The sequence below is a fragment of the Miniopterus natalensis genome, chromosome X (assembly GCF_054644295.1).
Source record: "Miniopterus natalensis isolate mMinNat1 chromosome X, mMinNat1.hap1, whole genome shotgun sequence".
Lineage (NCBI taxonomy): Eukaryota > Metazoa > Chordata > Mammalia > Chiroptera > Miniopteridae > Miniopterus > Miniopterus natalensis.
The window spans coordinates 66,536,759-66,557,469 of record NC_142103.1 but is presented as its reverse complement, the minus strand read 5'-3'; the positions used below and the strand labels follow the sequence as shown (position 1 = coordinate 66,557,469).

The 20,711-nt window shown below is 38.4% G+C and overlaps 1 protein-coding gene across 3 annotated transcripts in view; it reads left to right on the top strand.

The window, feature by feature from the left end:
* The window catches only part of GABRA3 (gamma-aminobutyric acid type A receptor subunit alpha3), a 369,596-nt gene that overhangs the window by 299,887 nt on the left and 48,998 nt on the right, over positions 1-20,711 (top strand). For all 3 annotated transcript variants that reach the window (XM_016214085.2, XM_016214084.2, XM_016214086.2), the window contains exon 7: positions 1,625-1,768. In XM_016214085.2, the coding sequence (XP_016069571.1) occupies positions 1,625-1,768 (144 nt within the window). The remainder of the gene's footprint in view (positions 1-1,624; positions 1,769-20,711) is intronic.

Here is a 20,711-nt window from a genome sequence, read left to right as displayed (position 1 = left end):
GTGTTTATAACTTTTGAAATTATTTGCCATGATGGAAATTTGGGAAATGTCACACAAAAGTTCCAATTTGTTTATTTTTTATGTTTATTGCTTATTTGTTTATTGCACCTGAAAGTTCAATAGGCTTTTTTGTTTGAATGCACACACTAAGTGTTGCTACTGGGAAATGCAGTTAAATATTAAGCAACAAACCTTTCTAGGCGTCAATATTTTATAAATGCTAGATTTATAAAAATATCTATTAATCACAGCAGAAATTGTACATTGAACTAGAAGTATTTTTGTCAGTGTTTTGAAGAAATCACTGAGACCAAGCAGGGCATAGTTTGTGGAAAAATTAGATTTCTTGTGGTATTTTTTTTTGCAGCTTATGAGAACACAAAAGAAAAATACCATAGAGTTATGTATAATTTTTCATGATTTCAATGAGAATTTTGATGTGAATGAAGAACTTTTGGCATGTTACTCATTACAAGGAAATCAGGAAATGGTTTACTTGGGTATATTGAAAAAGTCCTGAGAAGTGTAATATAAGCAGATCACAATTAGTGTGTGTGAAGGTTAATGTCGGACTGTTATGAAATGTATATCCAAGTTGCAAGGTTTTTTTTATGGAAACAGAGTTCATATCTGTTCATTGGTAAATTCAGTAGGAATTATTTGCTTTATAGTAAAATGTTTAAATAGAGCATATCATGGGCATAGCACCTGCCTAAAACTTGGATGATATGGGTGAGCAGTATGGTGCTCAACTACCTTTTATGAGCCTAGGTGCTGGAGTTAGGGCAAGGTGCTCATCCCAAATATAAAACCCACTGTGCAAAGAGTCAATCCATGTCTGGGAAGAAAACAAGTCTATTCCTTTAATATACTGACTAAAATTAAATAGCCTCACCTCTCATTCCCAATCCATTCCCCTTACCAATATCCCTGTTAGAACTAATTTGTACTAAATTCTGTACTTGATATTGGCATTCTAAATATAAGACCTAACATTAACACCCTGGTGCAGAAAAAAGATGGCAGGTTTCTTATTTTTAAATCAGATTGATAATAAGTTTCAAAAGAAAATAGCAATTACTAATTATTACTATCTCAATTTGAAAATTTTCATTTCTTTAAATTTTAAATATTCCTAGTATGATTTCTTTTTACTTTATCTCATATGGTCACCCTATAATTAAAGAAAATTTGTTACATTTCTGGCAGTTAATTTTTCTTACAACTAGCTTAATTTACTCATTTAAGGTACCTTTCTAGCTCCTGTAAGCATCTGAATTTGTGACAACTGCATTAGGTAATATTTTATCCATTCCTCCCCTTGTCCCTACACATTACACTCCAAGAGAAGAAAAATTTAACAATGTATTGGCAGTGCAAAAGACTGTGAGTTATTGAAGGAAGAGACCATTTTAGGTTCATTTCTGTGTACCCAGCCTAAACTATAGTAGTTCTACAATGATTGTTTATTATATGGATGGATACATGTACTTCAGTTGAAGAGAGAACACTTACCCAGAACTCTTGGGATGTAAGTTATATTTCAATCTCATGCAAGTTTAGTGTCAAGAATAACATTTTTCTATCCCTTCAACTTCTCCTTCTTAACCCTTTTCTGCCTTAGATGCCTATACAAAAGCTGAAGTGGTTTATTCTTGGACTCTTGGGAAGAACAAATCTGTGGAAGTAGCACAGGATGGCTCTCGCCTGAATCAATATGACCTGCTGGGCCATGTTGTTGGGACAGATATAATCCGCTCCAGTACAGGTATTTATTTTATTTAACAAGAATTTTTTTTAATCTGTACCACATACCAGTCACTATTCTCAGTGTTTATAATGATTTATGTAATCCTTAAAATAGTCTTGTAATGTAGGTATTGTAATCATAAGGAAACTGAGGTAGAGAGATATTCAGTAATGTGCCCCAGTTATATCACAGTTATATAATGTCAGAACCAAGATCTGAACTCAAGCAGATTGGTTCTCAAGCCCATGCTTTTCACCACCATGCCTTGCTGTCTCTTGGGGACTGAGACTGGGAATTAGGACTGGACTGTAGTGGAAGAGAAGGCAGAGAGAAGCCATGATGGTAGGAGAGCTGAAATTATCCTAAAGTTTTCATGAAGACATTTGCTTAACTCTGCCAATGCTGAGGTGACAAGTTAATAACTCCAAGAGACCCAAGTACATATCCAGGAGTTCCGGGGACGGGCTGTGGAATTATTTTCTTAAGTAGATCACCCATCTCAGAAGCAAGTCTGTCTGGCAAATCTTGGTCAGGTCTGGTCAATGGCTAATCCTTGGATATTAATAAAACACAGAGACATGTTCTGCAGCCTTAAGTCTTATTTATTTAGAAACCGACAAGATGCAGGGGCCTGAGGAAGGAGACATATTCATTCCTAACTAACCTTAAGGTATTTGGCAAAATGAAGTATATCTTGGGGCCCACGTATCTTACAATATATTTTGCTGTGAAGGAATGGGAGCTTTCAACACTTATCTCCATGCGAGATCACTAAATCCACAATTATAAATGAAGTAGGGTGCTCTTGCCCTTTTATTTCATTATCTGGACACTGCTGTTCCCTCTCCTTGTGATGTTACAGTATGTCATCTTGTCTATGCCATGTTCTCCTTCCACCCCTGGACCAGAAGAGGGTACCTTACAAAATCAATATTTGTAATGGATTTAAAGGACAACAGGATTTAGAGATTTAGAATTTATTATGGGAAAAGGCTATTCTTGAGAAAGACAATACAGTGGTGTCAAAAAGCTGAGGTATATGAGAGCAGGACCTGGTGGAGAAGCTAGTGGAGCTAGAAAGTCTGGGGCCTCAGGTGTGTGAGCTGCCCTCCTCAGAGGGGATTCTGGGGTCCGATGCATGGAGTCAGTAGTGGCTGGACCAGGCTGAACAGCCAGAGACACTGTGTTTGGCTGGCCCAAGTCCGAGTCCCCTCCCTCCAGCAGGTAAGAATCAGCTGCTGAGGCCAAGTGCTTAGCTTTGGAGAAAGCGTACAGGTGTCAGTGAGGGTTGTACCTTGGCCACCTGACCCCTCCATTTTGCTCCAAGGAACACTCCAAGCCATGGAGCAAGGGGTCAGCAAGGCTACTGCATGGCTGCAACTCAGATTCCAGCTGCACCCTCCACCCTCTGGAAGTGTTGGAAGTATGGCCTGGGATCAGTTTTCCAACCTTTCTGGGATCCTTTGCTCATGGTGAAGCAAGGATGACAGTAAACTTACTGCTGGCTGTTTGCAGACCTGCTGTAAAGCTTGCCTGTCCTGACCCCTGAACTGGGCTCCTGCCTTGTTAGTGTGCTCGCAACCCATGTCCCAAGGCCTCATGGAAGGGCAGGGTCAAGGCCCCCATCCTGGTACTCAGGTATTCTTGCACCATCACTGCCAACATCCAGTCTCAGAGCACCCCCTCCCCCATGGCCTCCTCCCTGGGAATGGGCAGTGGAGGTGGAGGTGTGGTGAGGAGGGGGGAGGGTAGAGGAGGCCTGAGGATGGGGAGTTGTCTTCAGCACCTGCAAAGTGCATTCCTTCTGTCCTACTGTGCCGCTTGCCTTTGTGAGGGAAGCTGGCCTCCTGATCCCTGGAGTGCTTCTGCATTGTGCTGCTGGGGCAGCTGCTGCTGTGACCTCCGGGCTGAGATCAGACCCTAAATGCACCACCTGTTCTCCCCCCACCTAGAGTTTGTGAGTACAGAACCAAGGTTCCTGGAAGAGGCCTTGTGTGCCAGAGACAAGGTACTGTGCATAGCACAGGGGGCCCCTAGAGACCCTGGGCATTGGCTCTCCTCCCCCCATCCACCACGGGGATGTCCACCTAGCAGGAGGAAGAGAATTCCCAGGGCCACTGCAGCTGTATCCATACTCTTCTCAACATCTAGTCTCCCCTTCGCACTTCTCACCCTGTATCAGTTTCGAGACCCATCCTTAGCTATCCAAGTAGCCCCAGCTTCCATTTCATTTGCTTAAACCACTGTTTGTTTAGTCTTTATCACACAGGCAATACACGTTTATGATAGAAAAATTAGAACTACAGAGGAGCAAACAATGGAAATTAAAATATTCTTTAATTCCACCATGTAAAAAAATATTCTTAGAAGATTTTGGTACATTAACTGATTATTGTAAATTTTGCTGTATAATCTTTAAGAATGTTCCCTTTGCATTTTTTTACATAAGTGGGACCATACTATTGATATTGTTTTATAAGTTATTTTTAAATTTAATTTTATATTATAAACATGTTTTCTTATCAATAAATATGAGATCCAGATCAAATGAACACACAAGTTAGTAATATTTTAACTGAGATATGACATGATAATATTATATTAGTCAGGTATACAACATGGTGATTTGATATTTGTATACATTGCCAAATGATTTCCATAGTAAGTCTAGTTAACATCCATCACCATACATAGTTACAAATTATTTTTCCTTGTGATGAGAACTTTTAAGATCTACTCTCTTAGAAACTTTTAAATAAGCAATACAACATTATTAACTATAATTATCAGGCTAAGCATTACCCCAGGACTAATTTATTTTATAACTGGAAGTTTGTACCTTTTGACTCCCTTCACTCATTTCACTGGCTGGCACCCCCACCTCAGGCATATACACCTGCCTCTTGCAACAACTAATCTCTTTTCTGTATCTGTGAGCTTGGTTTTTTTGTTTGTGTTTTGTTTTAGATTCTCCATTTAAGTGAGATTATACAATATCTGTCTTTCTCTGTATAATTTATTTTGCTTAGTATAATGCCCTCAAGGTCCATCCATGTTGTTGCAAATGGCAAGATTGTCTTCTCTTTATGGCTGAATAATATTCCACTGTATATATGTGCCACATCTTCTTTATCCATTCGTCTATCCATGGACACTTAGGTTGTTTCCGTAACGTTGCTATTGTAAATAATGCCTCGGTGAATGTAGAAGTGCATATATCCTTTCAAGTTACTGTGTTTTTGTTTTCTTTGGATAAATGCCCAGAAGTGGAATTGCCGCATCACGTGGTCATTCTATTTTTAATTTGTTTTACATAGAGGCTGCACCAATTTTTATTCCCACTGACAGTGCAGAAGGGTTCCCTTTTCCCCACATCCTCACCAATACTTGTTATTTCTTGTTACTTAGTTATAAATAGCAATATTTTAATAATTAGAGTGGACATACATTATCATTACCTGTTTTAATTACTTTAAATTTAAAAAGAAAATTAAAAAGCCTTCTTCCAAGGCCACAGCATTCTTGACAATGATGTGGTAAGTGTTGTTATAACTGAGAAGTGTAGCACTTCATTGTTAAACTCAGAAAAATAATATCTTCATTTTTAATGATTTCATATATGTGAGTCATAATCCATTTAGCTAATTTTCTATTATTTTATGTGATTTTTCCATATAGCATTTTACTCCTGTGTAATTATCTACCTAAGATAGAGAGAGAATATCAAGATTGCTATTTCAGAAAGTAGACACGTTTTTTAAAATTATAATACATATTGACAAATTGACAATCTAAAAGGTTAAGCAGTTCACACTCCCATTATCAGTGTATGAGCATACCAATTTCTCTTCATTTTTGGCAATGCATGTGTCATGGGTTGAATTATGTTCCCTCATGTGTTAAAGTTCTGATCCTCAGTATCTCAGAATGTGACCTTATTTGAAAATAGGATCATTGCAGATATAAATAAATTATATCTCAAATTAGTTTAAAAACACTATACAATGTACATTAGTAAAAAGGTGATTTAGTGTATTAAAATGCATTCACAATTCTATACTATGCAGTGGTAAGAAGTAATGGGAAAGTTCTTTATGTTACTGTTCATTGAGAATACCTGCAGGATATGGTGTTGAGTGAAAAAAAAGCAAAGCACAGAATAATGAAGATTATATAGGGATATATGTTTGTATGGGATATTATTTCTAGAAATATACACAAGAAGCTATTAATTATAGTTAAAGGAGGGAGACATGAGCTGGGTGGTTTAGGCCAATTAAGAGAGGGAGACTGCTGTACACCCTTTGAAACCCTTTGATTTAGTTAAATATAAATATTATTACATCACATATATGTATATTGTTTTTATATCATTATAAATTATGGATATTCCTTTCTGAATTCTGAATACGCTACTCTATGTATATTAATGGGGTACAGCATATTAATGGGAAACTGAGCCAGAGAAAGTTATATAATCTACAGAAGTTATATATATTTTTTTAATTTAGCATTATTGTTGAAAAAATTACAGATGTCCCCATTTTTCCTCATTGATCCCCTCCACCCTCCACCCCAGGTCTTCACTCACTATTGTCTGTGTCCATGGGTTATGCATATATGCATAAAAATTCTTTGGTTAATCTCTCTACCCACTCACCCACCCCCGCCTTCCCTCTGAGAGTCATCAGTCTGTTCCATCCTTCTATGTCACTGGCTCTGTTTTGTTCATCAGTTTATTTTGTTTGTTAGATTCCACATATAGGTGAGATCGTTTGATATTTGTCTTTCTCTGCCTGGCTTATTGCATTTAGCTTTATATTCTCCAAGTCCATCCATGCTATCCCAAAAGATAAAAAATCCTTCTTCTTTACAGCTGCATAGTATGTACCACAGCTTTTTTATCCGCTAATCTACTGTAAATTTTGCTGCTATGAACACAGGGGTGCATAAATTCTTCCTGATTTGTGTTTCAGGATTCTTAGGATATATTCCTAGAAGTGGGATCACTGGGTCAAAAGGCAGTTAGTTCCATTTTTAATTTTTTGAGGAACCTCCTTATATTTCCCATAGTGGCTGCACTACTATGCAATCTCAAAAATAGTGTACCAAGGTTCCCCTTTCTCCACATCCTCATCAACACGTGCCATTTGTTGATTTGTTAATGTTAGCTGTTCTGACAAGTGTGAGGTGATATTTCCTTGTGCTTTTAATTTGCATCTCTCTGATGATTAGTGAAGCTGAGCATATTTTCATATGTCACTTGGCCACCTGTATGTCCTCTTTGGAGAAGTGTCTCTTCCAGTCCTTACACCATTTTTTTCTTACTTCCTTTATTTATGTATTTATATTTACTTTATCTTTATTGTTGAAAATATTACAGATGTCCCGTTTTTTTCCTTATTGACCCCTTTTACCCCGAACACCCTCCTCACTCCAGGCCTTCACCACACTGTCTGTGTCCAAGGGTTATGCATATATACATATAAATTCTTTGGTTAATATCTACCCACCCACCTACCCACCCTCACTTTCCTTCTGAGATTCCTCAGTCTATTACATACTTCTATATCACTAAATCTTTTTTGTTCATCAGTTTATTATGTTCTTTAGATTATGTAATATCTGTCTTACTCTGCCTCACTTATTTCGTTTAGCATAATATTCTCCAGGTCCATCCATACTGTCCCAAAGGGTAAGAGCTCCTTCTTCTTTACAGCTGTATAGTATTCTATGGTGTAAATGTCCCACAGCTTTTTTATCCACTCATCTACTGATGGGCACTTGGGCTGTTTCCAGATCTTAGCTATTGTAAACTGTGCTGCTATGAACGTGGCGATGCGTATATTCTTTCTGATTAGTGTTTCCAGATTCTTAGAATATATTCTTAGAAGTGGGACCACTGGGTCAAAAGGCAGTTCCACTTTTAATTTTTTGAGGAACCTCCATACTGTTTTCCATAGTGGCTGCACCAGTCTGCATTCGCACCAGCAGTGTACCAAAGTTCTCTTTTCTGCACATCCTCACCAGCACTTGTCATTTGTTGACTTGTTGATGGTAGCCATTCTTACAGGTGTGAAGTGATACCTCATTATGGTTTGAATTTGCATCTCTCTGATAATTAGTGATGTTGAGCATTTTTTCATATGTCTCTTGGCCATCTGTACATCCTCTTTGGAGAAGTGTCTATTCAGGTTCTTTGCCCATTTCTAATTGGATTGTTTCACTTCCTCTTATTCAGTTGTATGAGTTCTTTGTACACTTTGGAAATTAGCCCCTTATCAGATGCATCCTTGGTAAATATGTTCTCCCATACTGTGGTGTTCCTTTATATTTTGAGGATGATTTCTTTTGCTGTGGAGAAGAGTTTTAGTTTTAGGTTGTCCCATTTGTTTCTTTTTTCCTTTCTTTCTCTTGCCCTAGGAGGTGTATAGGTGAAAATTCCACTACGTGAGATGTCTGTAACTATACTGCCAGTTTTCTTCCTTGATTTTTATGATTTCACGACTTACATTTAAGTCTTTTATCCATTTTGAGTTTATTTTTGTGTATGGAGTAACTTGGTGATCTAGTATCATTTTTTTCGATGTACCTGTCCGATTTTCCCAGCACCATTTATTGAAGAGACTGTCTTTAATCCATGGTATGCTCTTGCCTCCTTTGTCAAATATCAATTGAGCATAATGGTGTGGGTCTATTTTTGGGGTCTCTGTTCTGTTCCATTGATCTATATGTCTGTTTTACCAATAGAAGGCTGTTTTAAATAGTTTTTTATATTTTTTTCTTGTTTCTTGAGGTAAGCCTGTACTGCTATGAACTTTTCTCTCAGGACTTCTCTTGCTCTGCCCCAAAGATTTTGGGTTGTTTTTTGTTCATTTCCATTTGTTTCCAGGAAGTTTTTGATTTCTTCCTTGATCTTCTTGGTAACCCATTCATTGTTTAATAACATGCTATTCTGCCTCCATTGGTTTGAATATTTTTGAATTTTTTCCTATCCATTAAGCTACCTTATGTCTTTTGATTGGTGCATTTATTCCATTTACATTTAAGGTTATTACTGATATACGCTTATCTAATGCAATTTTTCCCTTTTATGCCTATGTTCCTTTCTTTCAATATTACTTCTTAAAGCAGTCCCTTTAGCATTTCTTGCAATGCTGGTGTGGTGGCACTGAACTCTTTTAGCTTTCTCTTGTATGGGAAACTCTTTATTTCACCGTATATATTGAATGATAGACTTGGTATATAGAGCACTCTTGGTTCCAGGTTCTTGCTTTTCATTACATTGAAAACTTCATGCCAATTCCTTCTGGCCTGAAGTGTTTCTGTTGAGAAATCTGCTGACAGCTTTATGGGGGCTCCGTTCTAGGTCACTGATTGTTTCTCACTTGTGGCCCTTAGGATTTTCTTTGTCCTTAACACTTGCCATTTTAATTATGATATATCTTGGAATGCACCTCTTTGGATTCCTCTTATTTGTTACCCTCTTTGCTTCCTGAACATGTGCGGCTTTCTCTGTCACCAGCCTAGGAAAGTTTTCTGTCATTATTTCTTCCAACAATTCTCTATCACTTGCTCACTTTCCGCCCCCTATGGTGCCCGTATGTCGTGAATGTTGTTTTGTGTCATGTTGTCCCAAAGTTCCTTAAACTGTCCCCATGCTTTTTAAGAGTTTTTCATTTTGCTGCTCTTATTATTATTATTATTTTTTGCCTTATCTTCTAATTCACTTATTCTGTCCTGTGTTTCATTAAATTTTTTATTAATTCCTTCCAGTATATTCTCAATGTCAGATATAGTATCCTTTATTTCTGCCTGGTTCTTATTCATAATATTTATGTCTTTTTTTTGCTGATGTAAGATTTACTAAGTTATTTGTATTTCCCATGAAACTGCTGAATGTTCTCATTTAGAGTCTTGTGATTCTCACTAATTTCCTTGAGCATCTTTATAATATTTTCTCTGAACTCTATTTCTGATAACTTGGTTACCTCTATCTCATCAGGGACTTTTTCTGGTGATATTTTCTTTTCTTTAGTTTGGGGAGGGGGGTCTTTTTTTTGTCTGCCCATTTTAGTGTCTTTTTGTATTTATGTCTGTATATTAGCTATATATGCTTTCTTCCAGTCTTGTGGAGTGGGCTTTTGTACTGAATGTCCAGTGGGACCCAGAAGTGTGTTTTCCTTATACTTCTGAGCTGTATGCTCTTGGTGTGTCCCTTTTGTGGGTTCTTTGGGCCCTCCTGTTGTGATTGGGTCTAGACTGTTGTGACCCATTCTTGGGAGGATTCTCCTCTCAAGCAAGCTAACTGTGAGGCTCAACCACAACCATATTGTAGTGAGCTGTTTCACAGGTGCTGACTGGGCAAAACAAAGCACAATCAAACTGACAGGAAACAAACAGGAACTTACAAAATATCTTGACAGTCACAATGAAAACAACCCAAGAGAAAGTAGAATTAGGAAAACAAAGTGAGAACACAAAATCTAAGACCAAAAAGAAATAGAAAAGATATGGATACCATTGCTAATAGTGAACAAATAAAAAAATAAATAAAAGGTGAAAAATAGAGAAGCTACTGGGAGATAAAAGGGGCAAAGAAAAGTTTCTGAAAGGAAAAAAGGTTGAGCAAAAAAAATAAGGGTATAGAATAGGAGTAGGAAAATGGTAATAAAGAGAAAGAAGACAGAAAGACAGAATGAAACAGGAAAAAACAAAAGAAAAAAAAAAAGTTATGCTGGTGGAGCAAGGAGAGAGAAAAAGGTAAAGCAAGGGCAGGGAAGGAGGCCAATAAGAGATATGGAAGAAACAAACTTAATGATAATAATAGTAATATCACAGCAATAAAGCAGTGAATATCAAGAAAATCTTGATAGCCTGGCCAGGCTTGGCTCAGCTGTTGAGCATTGACCTAGGACCCAGGAGGTTGAGGTTCAATTCCTGGTCAGGACAAATGCTTTCAGGGGCTCTGCACAATGCCTTACAGAAAAGCAGAGGGTCCCTTTAGTTCACTGCTGGGTGCAGCCTACAGGCCCCTTTCTATTCTGAATCCACACACTGTCGGGCAGCCTTTCTTGCAGTCAACACCCGGCATGATTCCCACCTGCACAGGCTGCTGCCATTAGACACATTTTTTTTTTTACTGGGAAGGTGTGGCCTCCTCCTCATAGGCACACTGTGCCCCTGGTTCCCTCTGCCTGACCTGCACTGGCTCTCCTTTCCTTCTCCTCTGCTCCAGGTTTGAGATCCCATCTTTTGGTGGCCAGTCCACACTCCCAAGGAGAGGGAGCTCTGCAGCCCATAACCCTGGGGCCTTGCAGTCAAGCACTGGATTCAGGGAGAACTACCCCTTTCAAAACCTCCTCCTCTCCTACCAGTCTCTATGATGTTTCTTCAGTGCTCCTGATTCAAAATATGCCCATTAGCTATATATATCTTGTTTTCCCAAGCTCGCTATGCAGTATTTTAGCTGTAAATCCAGTCCATGGCTGGAAGCAAGAGCACTCCTCTTATTAGAGTGCCACCATCTTGCCGAATTTCCGGAAGTTCTATTTTGTATGAGTGTCTTTCTCTCTGAATACTGTCAGTCTTCAACATGAAGTACTTCTAAGCAGAAGGTTTCGGCTTTTTGCTGCAGATTCAAACATCTGTTAAATAAATAAATAAAATTGCTCAAAATCTGTGGTTAATTGTTCACACCATTCCCTATTTCAACACTGATTCCATTTTCCCTCATTTGGAAAATTATTGCATTAATTTTCTAAGAGGAGAATTTGGCTGTATGATCTTATTTTTCCATCATTCTTAAGAATTTGACTATTAATTAGAATAAGTACATTACTGTCATTGTATATATTATTTCTTTAGACATGTAGCATAGGTAAGTGAAGACAAAGCAGAAAATAAGAGAGTGAAAGAGACACAAAAAGAAGTCTGAGACATGAGGATTAAAAGAATACAGGAGGCAAGATAAATTTCAAAGAACACATAGTTGGAAAAATACCAAACATGAATTTAAGGAAACATATCCACTCACTTAGTATGAGTTAATTTGCCAAAGTCTTAAAGAAGCATCTTGTGTCTTTCACAGCCTTAGAAACTGGCTAAATTATGAGTGAGTTTTACATTGGATTTTCAAATATTTCACACTTAACACAGATGGAGCATATAGTAGGATATAGTACAAAGTCAGGGAAAAATTTCCCAAACCATGTAAAAGGTCATCCTTCACAATAAGACACATACAGAGAGGCAGCAATAAAGGCAAGAAGAAGAGAAATATAATTATCCACTTTATGAAAATAAGTGCAGTTATGTAAAGCATTAATTTGCTAAACTGTTCTGCATTTCTGATCCATAGATAATAATTCATGAATACATATGCATTATATGTTTTATATTGCACCTTTGATATTTTTACCTTTGATATTATATGTTTTATATTGTACTCTGTATATTTCACACACAACACAGATGGTGCTTAATAAGCCTAAAAGCTGAGACACGAGGGTGGAAATAAGATAGGGAACTTGGAAAAATCTAATCTGATCAAACCTTCAGTTCCCACATTGGCAGAGAAATGAATGCAAAGAAATACAAAATATCAGAGTTGTATTTAAGAGAACCTATTAAGTTAATTGATGCAATGAGTTTATTTGCTAAGCTTTCTGAGCATCTACTTGTAATTTTTCTTCACAGAAAGTGTTTAGGCTATGACCCTTTGAATGTGCTAAAGTAGCTTTCCATTGTCCCTTTGTCTGTTCCAAAGGGGACTCAGTCAAATAGGAAATCTTTGCTTCTGCCCCTCTCCTAACTTGATTAAAGTATAAGTGAAAAATAAAAGTATACACATTTATGGGTTACACTGTGATGAAATATAATATGCATTATGAAATGATTACAACAATCCAATAAACTAACATATCCATCACCTCACAGTTAACTTTTGTGTGCATGTGTGATGAGAACACTTAAGATCTACTCTCAGAAAACTTCATGTGTATAATACAGTAGTCATTGTGCTGTACATTAAATTCCCAGCATATATTCATCTTAAAACTGAAAGTTTGTACTTTTTGATTAACATCTCCCCTATCCCTCAGCCCCTGGAAACCACCATTTTACTGTTTGCTTGTATGAGTACAACTTCTTCAGATTCCACATACAAATAATATCATGCAGTGTTTGTATCTCTCTGCCTGGCTTAGTTCACTTAGCATAATGTCCTCCAAATTCATTGATGTTGTAAAAATAGCAGGATTTTCTTACTTTTATGGCTGAATAATACTCCATTGTATGTATATATGTGTGCATGCATACATGTATATATATTATATATAATCACATTTTCTTTATCTGTTGATAGGCACTTAGGTTTCCATGTCTTGGCTGCTGTGAATAATGCTACAATGAACATGGGGGTGCATATATCTCTTTTAGATACTGATTTTATTTCCTTTAGACATATGACCAGAAGAAGGATTGCTGGATCATATGGTAGTTATATTTTTAATTTCTTTTAGGACCCTCGATACTATTTTCTATAATGGCTGAGCCAATTTACATCCCTACTAAGAGTGCACAAGGGCTCCCTTTATTCTTGTGTTGTTATTTTTTGTCTTTTTTATAATAACCTTTCTAACAAGTGTGAAGTGATATCTCTTTGTGGTTTTGATTTGCATTTTCCTAATAGCTAGTGAAGTTGAACATCTTTTCATCTACCCATTGACCATTTGTATGTCCTCTTTGGAAAAATATCTATTCAGGTCATTACCCATTTTTTAAATTGGATTATTGGTGTGGGTTTTTTTTTTTGCTGTTGAGTTAGAGGTTTTTTTTATATATTTCGATAATAGTCTTTTATCAGATACATGGTTTGCAAATACGTTTCCCATTCTGCAGGTTGCCTTTTCATTTTGTGGATTGTTTCCTTTGTTGTGTACAAGCTTTTTGGTTTGATATAATCCCACTTGTTTATTTTGGCTTTGTTGCTTGAGCTTTTTTTGTTGTATCCAAAAGTTCATCATCAAGACCAGTGTCAAGGAGAGTCTTTCCTATATTTTTTCCTAGAAGTTTAATGACTTCAGATCTTACACTTAAGTCTTTAATACACTGTGGTAATTATTGATTATATCACCTTACACAATATTTTCAATTTCTTCACAATTCAGTGGGCCATGATGCCCTATTGTTCAGCAGGGTCACTAGGAGGTGTTACAGTTCTGATTTGCATTCCTGATAATTAATGATATTGAGCACCTTTTCATGTATCTGTTTGCCATTTGTACATTCTCTGTTGGTCTGTTGGATGAAGAACTAGCTATTTTAAGTTGTTGGGCACCCTCATCACACCAGCTGCTTTTGGCCATAGGCTACCTCTGGCATGCTTTATTATTATTATTATTATTATTATTATTATTATTTATTATTATTATTATTATTATTATTTTGGTGAGGGACCCTCAAGCAGCACAATAGCCTGGCCTTGGGCTGTTCTGAGGGTTTTAACCACTAAGAGTTGCTGTGTCTGAAGAAGGAGAGCACTGCTGCCCCGAGTCCCCATGGCCAGAAGGTACTGACTCCCAGGGGCTACCCTAGGGTGGGCTGCCCATGCATTTTGACCCCCAGGGAATGCCTTGTGGGAGGATAGGGGCATCACTACCCATAGGCTGTGGGTGGGTGGAACCCTGCCACTTCCAGACCACTTGGTCTGCAGGTTTTCACTCCCAGGGGTCACTGTGTTGGTAGGCACAGTTGCCATCACCCCCAGGCTGTGTGGCAGGTGGATTTGACTATCAAGGTTTGCCGTCTATATGGCAGTCTGACTGGCTTCTCTGGCATGTTTTGTTCCCCAAGGAATACCCTTGTCTGTGGTCCATGGGTGGCTTTTCCGCCCTTAGGCTGCGTGGCCAGTGGGTTTTGATTTCCAAGGGTCACTTTGTTGATGGGCTGGGTCGCTCCCACCCCCAAGCTTCACAGCCAGCAAGTTTGACTCCCAGAGCTGCCACACCTGGGCTGGGCGGTTATTTTAATTTGTTACCCTGGGATCACCTTCTGGGTCGTGGGGGGTAAGGAGGATGGCACCATCCCCAGCCTTCACAGCCGGTGGGCTTTGTTCCTTACGGATCACCTTGTTGGTGTACGGGTGGTGGGTGGGGGTGCTGCTGCCCCCAGGCCTGGTGTCAGGCGAGTTTCGTTTCCCAGTGATCACCTTTTTAGCATGCAGGGTCACCATGTCTGCAGATGGTAGTCACTGCCGCCCCTAGGCTGCACAGCCAGGGGCTTTGACCCCCAGGGATCGCCTTGTTGGTGTACGGGTGGTGTTGGTGACAAGTGGTGTTGCCACCCTGAGGATTTGCAATCAGCTAGTTTTGACTCCCAGGGATCACTATGTTGGCAGACAGGGTGACTGCCATCCCCATGCTCTGCCACAGGCAGATTCTCAACCCCAGAGATCAGCTTGTTAGTGGACAGAGGAGCTGCTGCTCCCAGGTCTTATGGCCAGCAGGTTTTTTAATTTTTATTTTCATTGAATTGATTGGGGTAACATTTGTTAATAAAATTATATAGGTTTCAGGTATACAGTTCTATAACACATCATCTGTATATTGTATTGTGTGATCACCACCCCAAGTCAAGTCACCTTCCATTACCATTCATGCCCCTTTTGCTCTCTTCTACCTCTTCCCAACCCCCTTTTCCTCTGGTAATCACCATACTGTTGTCTATGAGGTTTTTTTTGTTTTTTGTTTTGTTTTGTTTTTTCCTTTGCTTAATCCCTTCACCATTTTGATTCCCAGGAATGGCATGGTTAGCAGGACAGTGCACCGCCACCCCTAGGCTTCGCAGCTGGTAGGTTTTAACCACCAGAGGTCACCCTATGATGGTGTCAGGACACCAGGAAGTGTGACCTTTTTGATTGGTCCACCACCATTGGGCGAGGCCTCTGCTGGAGTTTTGATGTTGGCCAGAGCTCTGATGTTGAGTGGGGCCTCCACCTTTACTAATCTGGTTGCCAGAGCTGCAGGCTGCTCTCAGAAGTTGGATTTCTAAGCAGGCAAGGAGACTGCTGGACTCTCATCAGAGGAGATTGGTGGCAGGGACTTAGTGCCACCGACAATCTGCACACTGATGGCTGTAAGTTCCCCAGCAGCCCCTTCTTTGTTTTTAGCTGACCGCAAGTGGTTTAGTCCTGCCAATTTCCCCAGTGTGCCCCATGAAGCTAGACAGAAGTGGGCATCTAGAAGATTGCCACTGAATGCTGGAAGTGTATATCTGCCATGAACTCTCCTTTCCCCACTGGATAAACCTTAGACCCAGAGGAACCCTCTAGGTGCTACACTGAGCTGGTCTGTTGGAGGGGTGGGAGGGGGGAGAAGGCAGCAAAGTGAAATCACTTCTCTTATGCTTCTAATGTCGCTTTGTTTTGTGCTCTAAGAGGATACTTCAGCTTTACTTCCAGGTTTTGGTATTTTCAAAAAGGCATTCTTGTGTGTGGATAGTTGTTAATCCATATTTTTGTGATTGGGTACTAGAGCCAGTATGTCCTATTCCACAATTTTGCTGATCTTAGTCACCCTCTTGCTTCTTTGGAAGAGAGACAGAAAGACAGAAATTGAAGGAAAGAAGGATATAAAAAGAAAAGATTGAATAAAATATATTCAGTTACTTAAAGCAAAAGGATAATTTGATAAGATTTTGCAAAGTCCACTTGCTTTGCCTTTCATATCTATAGAATGCAACTAATTTATGAATAATATTTACTATATATTTTATATATATAGTAAATATTTCAGATGATTAAATATAGATCAATAGACAGGAGGTTAAGAGTGTGACACTAAGATTAGGAAAGGGGAAAATTGCCCAAGCTAATCAAAGTCCAATTGTCATTAAAAATAAATCCTCAATGCCTTCTCAGTGGAGAAAGAGAGTGAAGGGAAGGACCAGGAGATAAAGGAATAGAAATGGACACAGACAGGAAAGAGGTGGAAAGAAAGAAGGGGAGAGTGGGAGGCAGTGGGGAATGAAGACACAAAAAGATTAAAAAAGAAACAGAGAAAGAAAAGAGAGAAACTCCAAAGTTATGATGAAGAACACATTCCATAATTTTGTATGAGAATTCTTTGCTAAATTAAAAATAAGCCTTATATTTTTCATATTCACATAAACAAAGTAGATTGTGAATATACACACAATATGTATTGTATATTGAGCTTTGGATACCAGATGGTGCTTCCTTGGATTAAGTAGAGGGAGTGGGTGGAGTAGGAAAGTGGGAAATTGCGTCATTTGGGAGACCTGTCAAAATGAAATGTGGGTGGAGGGAGAGAGGTGAAAAATAAGAATCTCTGACAAGAAAGGTAGTAGAGCAGTCAGGTTGCATGGATCTTTGGGTACCATTTAGGGGAATTTGGCTTTTACTCTTTGAGATATGGGAGTCTTGAACAAAAGAGAGACCGAATCTGACTTATGTTTTAATACAATTATTTTTGCTATTCTGCAAAGAATGCATTGAAAAGGGCAAGAACTGAAGCAATACCAGTTAGGAAGCTTTTACAGTACTCTACTGGCTTAGACCAGAGTGGTAGCGGTGGATGTGGTGAGAAGTGTTCAAATTATGAATATACAGTATTTGGATAAAGAACCATCAATGTTTGTTGATTGATTAGGTATCTGTGTGTGTGTGTGTGTGTGTGTGTGTGTGCATATGTGCACATGAAGACATATACAAGGAAGAGCGAGAGAAAGAAGTCAATAATGATGCTAAATTTTTGAATAATTTTATTTTGGCCTATGCTCCTGAGAGCTATCATTTACTGAAATAGGGAATATCTGTTGGAGGAGCCAGTTGGGGGAGGGCAAGTAAAAACTATGACTTGGACATCTTATGTCAAGATACCTATTCTATTAGATTCCCAAGTGGTGATGTCTAATAGGTAATTGAATACATATGTCTAGAGTAGTGTAGGGAACCCTCTGTATGAAAGTACCACAAACTGGGTGGCTTAAAACAATAGAAATGTATTGTGCCTCAATTTTGGAGGGTAGAAGCCTGAAACAATGTGCAGGCATGGCTGGTTCCTTTTGGAAGTTCTGAAGGAGAATCTGTTCTGTGCCTTTGTCTCCTAGTTTCTGAAGGTTTCTGGCAGTCTTTGGCATTCTCTTGTTTGCGGATTTATCACTCCAATCTCTGCCTCTGTCATCACCTGCCATCACATATCAGTCTGTGTGTGTGTCTCTCTCTTTTTTTATTGTTCAAAATATTAGAGATGTCCCCCTTTTTCCCCATTGACCCCTTTAACTCCGCACCCACTTCCTGCCCCAGGCCTTCACCACACTATTGTCTGTATCCATGGGTTATACATATATGCATATAAATTCTTTGGTTAATTCCTCCCCCACCCACCCACCCCCACTTTCTCTCTGAGATTCTTTAGTCTATTCCATGCATCTGTGTCACTGAATCTATTTTGTTCATCAGTTTATTATGTTCTTTAGAGTCCATATATAAGTGAGATCATGTGATACTTGTCTTTCTCTGCCTGGCTTATTTCACTTAGCATAATTTTCTCCTAGTCTATCCATACTATACCAAAGGGTATGAGATCCTTCTTCTTTACAACTACATGGCATTCCATAGTGTAAATGTCCCACAGCTTTTTTTTTTATGCACGCATCTATTGGTGGGCACTTGGGCTGTTTCCAGATCTTAGCTATTATAAATTGCACTGCTATGAACATAGGGCTGCATATATTCTGTGTGTGTCTCCTTTTTTTTTAAATTTTATTTTTGTTTAAAATATTATAGATGTCCCTTTTTCTCCCCATTTACCCATTCAACCCTGTCCCATCCCCCTCCCCAGCCCCTCTCCTCACCATTGTTCATGTCCTTGAGTTGTGCATATATGCATATAAATTCTTTGGTTACTCTCTCTTCCTCCACCCATCCTCCCCCTCCATCCATCTGACATTCTTCAGTCTGATCTATGCTTCTATGTCATTGAATCGTTTCTGTTCATCAGTTTATTAAGTTTTTTAGATTCCACATATAAGCAACATCATGTGATATTTCTTTCTCTGCCTGGCTTATTTCACTTAGCATAATTTTCCCCAGGTCCATCCATACTGTCCCAAAGGGTACGAGATCCTTCTTCTTTACAGATGCATAGTATTCGATGGTATATATCTCCCACAGCTTTTTTATCCACTCATCTACTGATGGGCACTTGGGCTGTTTCCAGATCTTAGCTATTGTAAAGAGTGCTGCTATGAACATAAGGGTACATATGTTCTTTATGATTAGTGTTTCAGGATTCTTAGTATATATTCCTAGGAGTGGAATCACTGGGTCAAAAGGAAGCACCATTTTTTATTTTTTGAAGAATCTCCATACTGTTTTCCATAGTGGTTGCACCAGTCTGCATTCCCACCAGCACTGTACTAGGGTTCCCCTTTCTCCACAACTCCACCAGCAGGAGTCCTTTGTTGATTTGTTGATGAAAGCCATTTTGACAGGTGTGAAGTGATACCTCATTGTGGTTTTCATTTGCATCTTTCTGATGATTAGTAACGTTGAGCATTTTCTCATATGTCTCTTGCCATCTCTATGTCCTCTTTGGAGAAGGTCTATTCAGGTCCTTTGCCAATTTCTTAATTGGGTTGTTTGTCTTCCTCTTGCTGAGTAGTGTGAGTTCTTTGTACACTTTTGAAATTAGCCTCTTATCAGATATGTCCTTGGCAAATATGTTTTCCTACACCTTGGGGTTCCTTTGTATTTTGAGGCTGTTTTCTTTTGCTGTGCAAAATCTTTTTAGTTTGATGTAGTTCCATATGTTTATTTTTTCTTTGGTTTCTCTTGCCCTAGGAGATGTATCAGTGAAAATTCCACTATGTGAGATGTCTGTGACTTTACTGCCTATGTTTTCTTCCAGGATTTTTATGGATTTGTGACTTACATTTAAGTCTTTTATCCATTTTGAGTTTATTTTTGTGTATGGTGAAAGTTGGTGGTCTAGTTTCATTTTTTTGCATGTACCTGTCCAATTTTCCCAGCACCACTTATTGAAGAGACTGTCTTTAGTCCATTGGATGCTCTTATCTCCTCTGTCAAATATTAACCGACCATAATGGCATGTGTCTATTTGTGGGCACTTTGTTCTGTGCCATTGATCCTTATGTCTGTTGTTCTACCAGTACCAGGCAGTTTTGATTACAATTGCTTTGTAACACAGTTTGAAATATGGTAATGTGATTCCTCACACTTTCTTCTTTTTTCTCAAGATGACTGCTTTTATTCGGGGTCTTTTTTTGGTTGCATATAAATTTTCAAAATGTTTGTCCTAGGTCTGTGAAATATGCTGTTGGTATTTTATTAGGAATTGCACTGAATCTGTAAATTGCTTTGAGTAGTATGGACATTTTAATGATATTAATTCTTCCAATCCATGAGCATGGTATATTCTTCCACCTGTTTAAATCTTACTCTATTTCTTTTTTCATTGTCACATAGTTTTCCGAGTACAAGTCTTTTACATCCTTGGTTAAGTTTATTCATAGATATCTTACTTTTTTTCTTGCAATGGTAAACTATTTTTTTTTTTTTTTAGTTTCTCTATCAGAGTGTATTATTGGTGTATAAGAATGCCATTGATTTCCAAATGTTGATTTTGTATCCAGCTACCATGGCAGATTCGTTTATCTAATCTAGTAGTATTTTGATGGAGTCTTTAGGATTTTCTATGTACAATATCATGTCATTTGCAAATAATGACAGTTTTACTTTGTCTTTTCCAATTTGGATGCCTTTTATGTTTTCTTTCTGTTTGATGGCTATGGCGAGGACTTCCAGAACTATGTTGAATAAGAGTGGTGTAAGTGCACACCCTTGTCTTGTTCCTGTCCTTAGGGGAAATGGTTTTAGTTTTTGCCCTTTGAGCATGATGTTGGCTGTAGGTTTGTC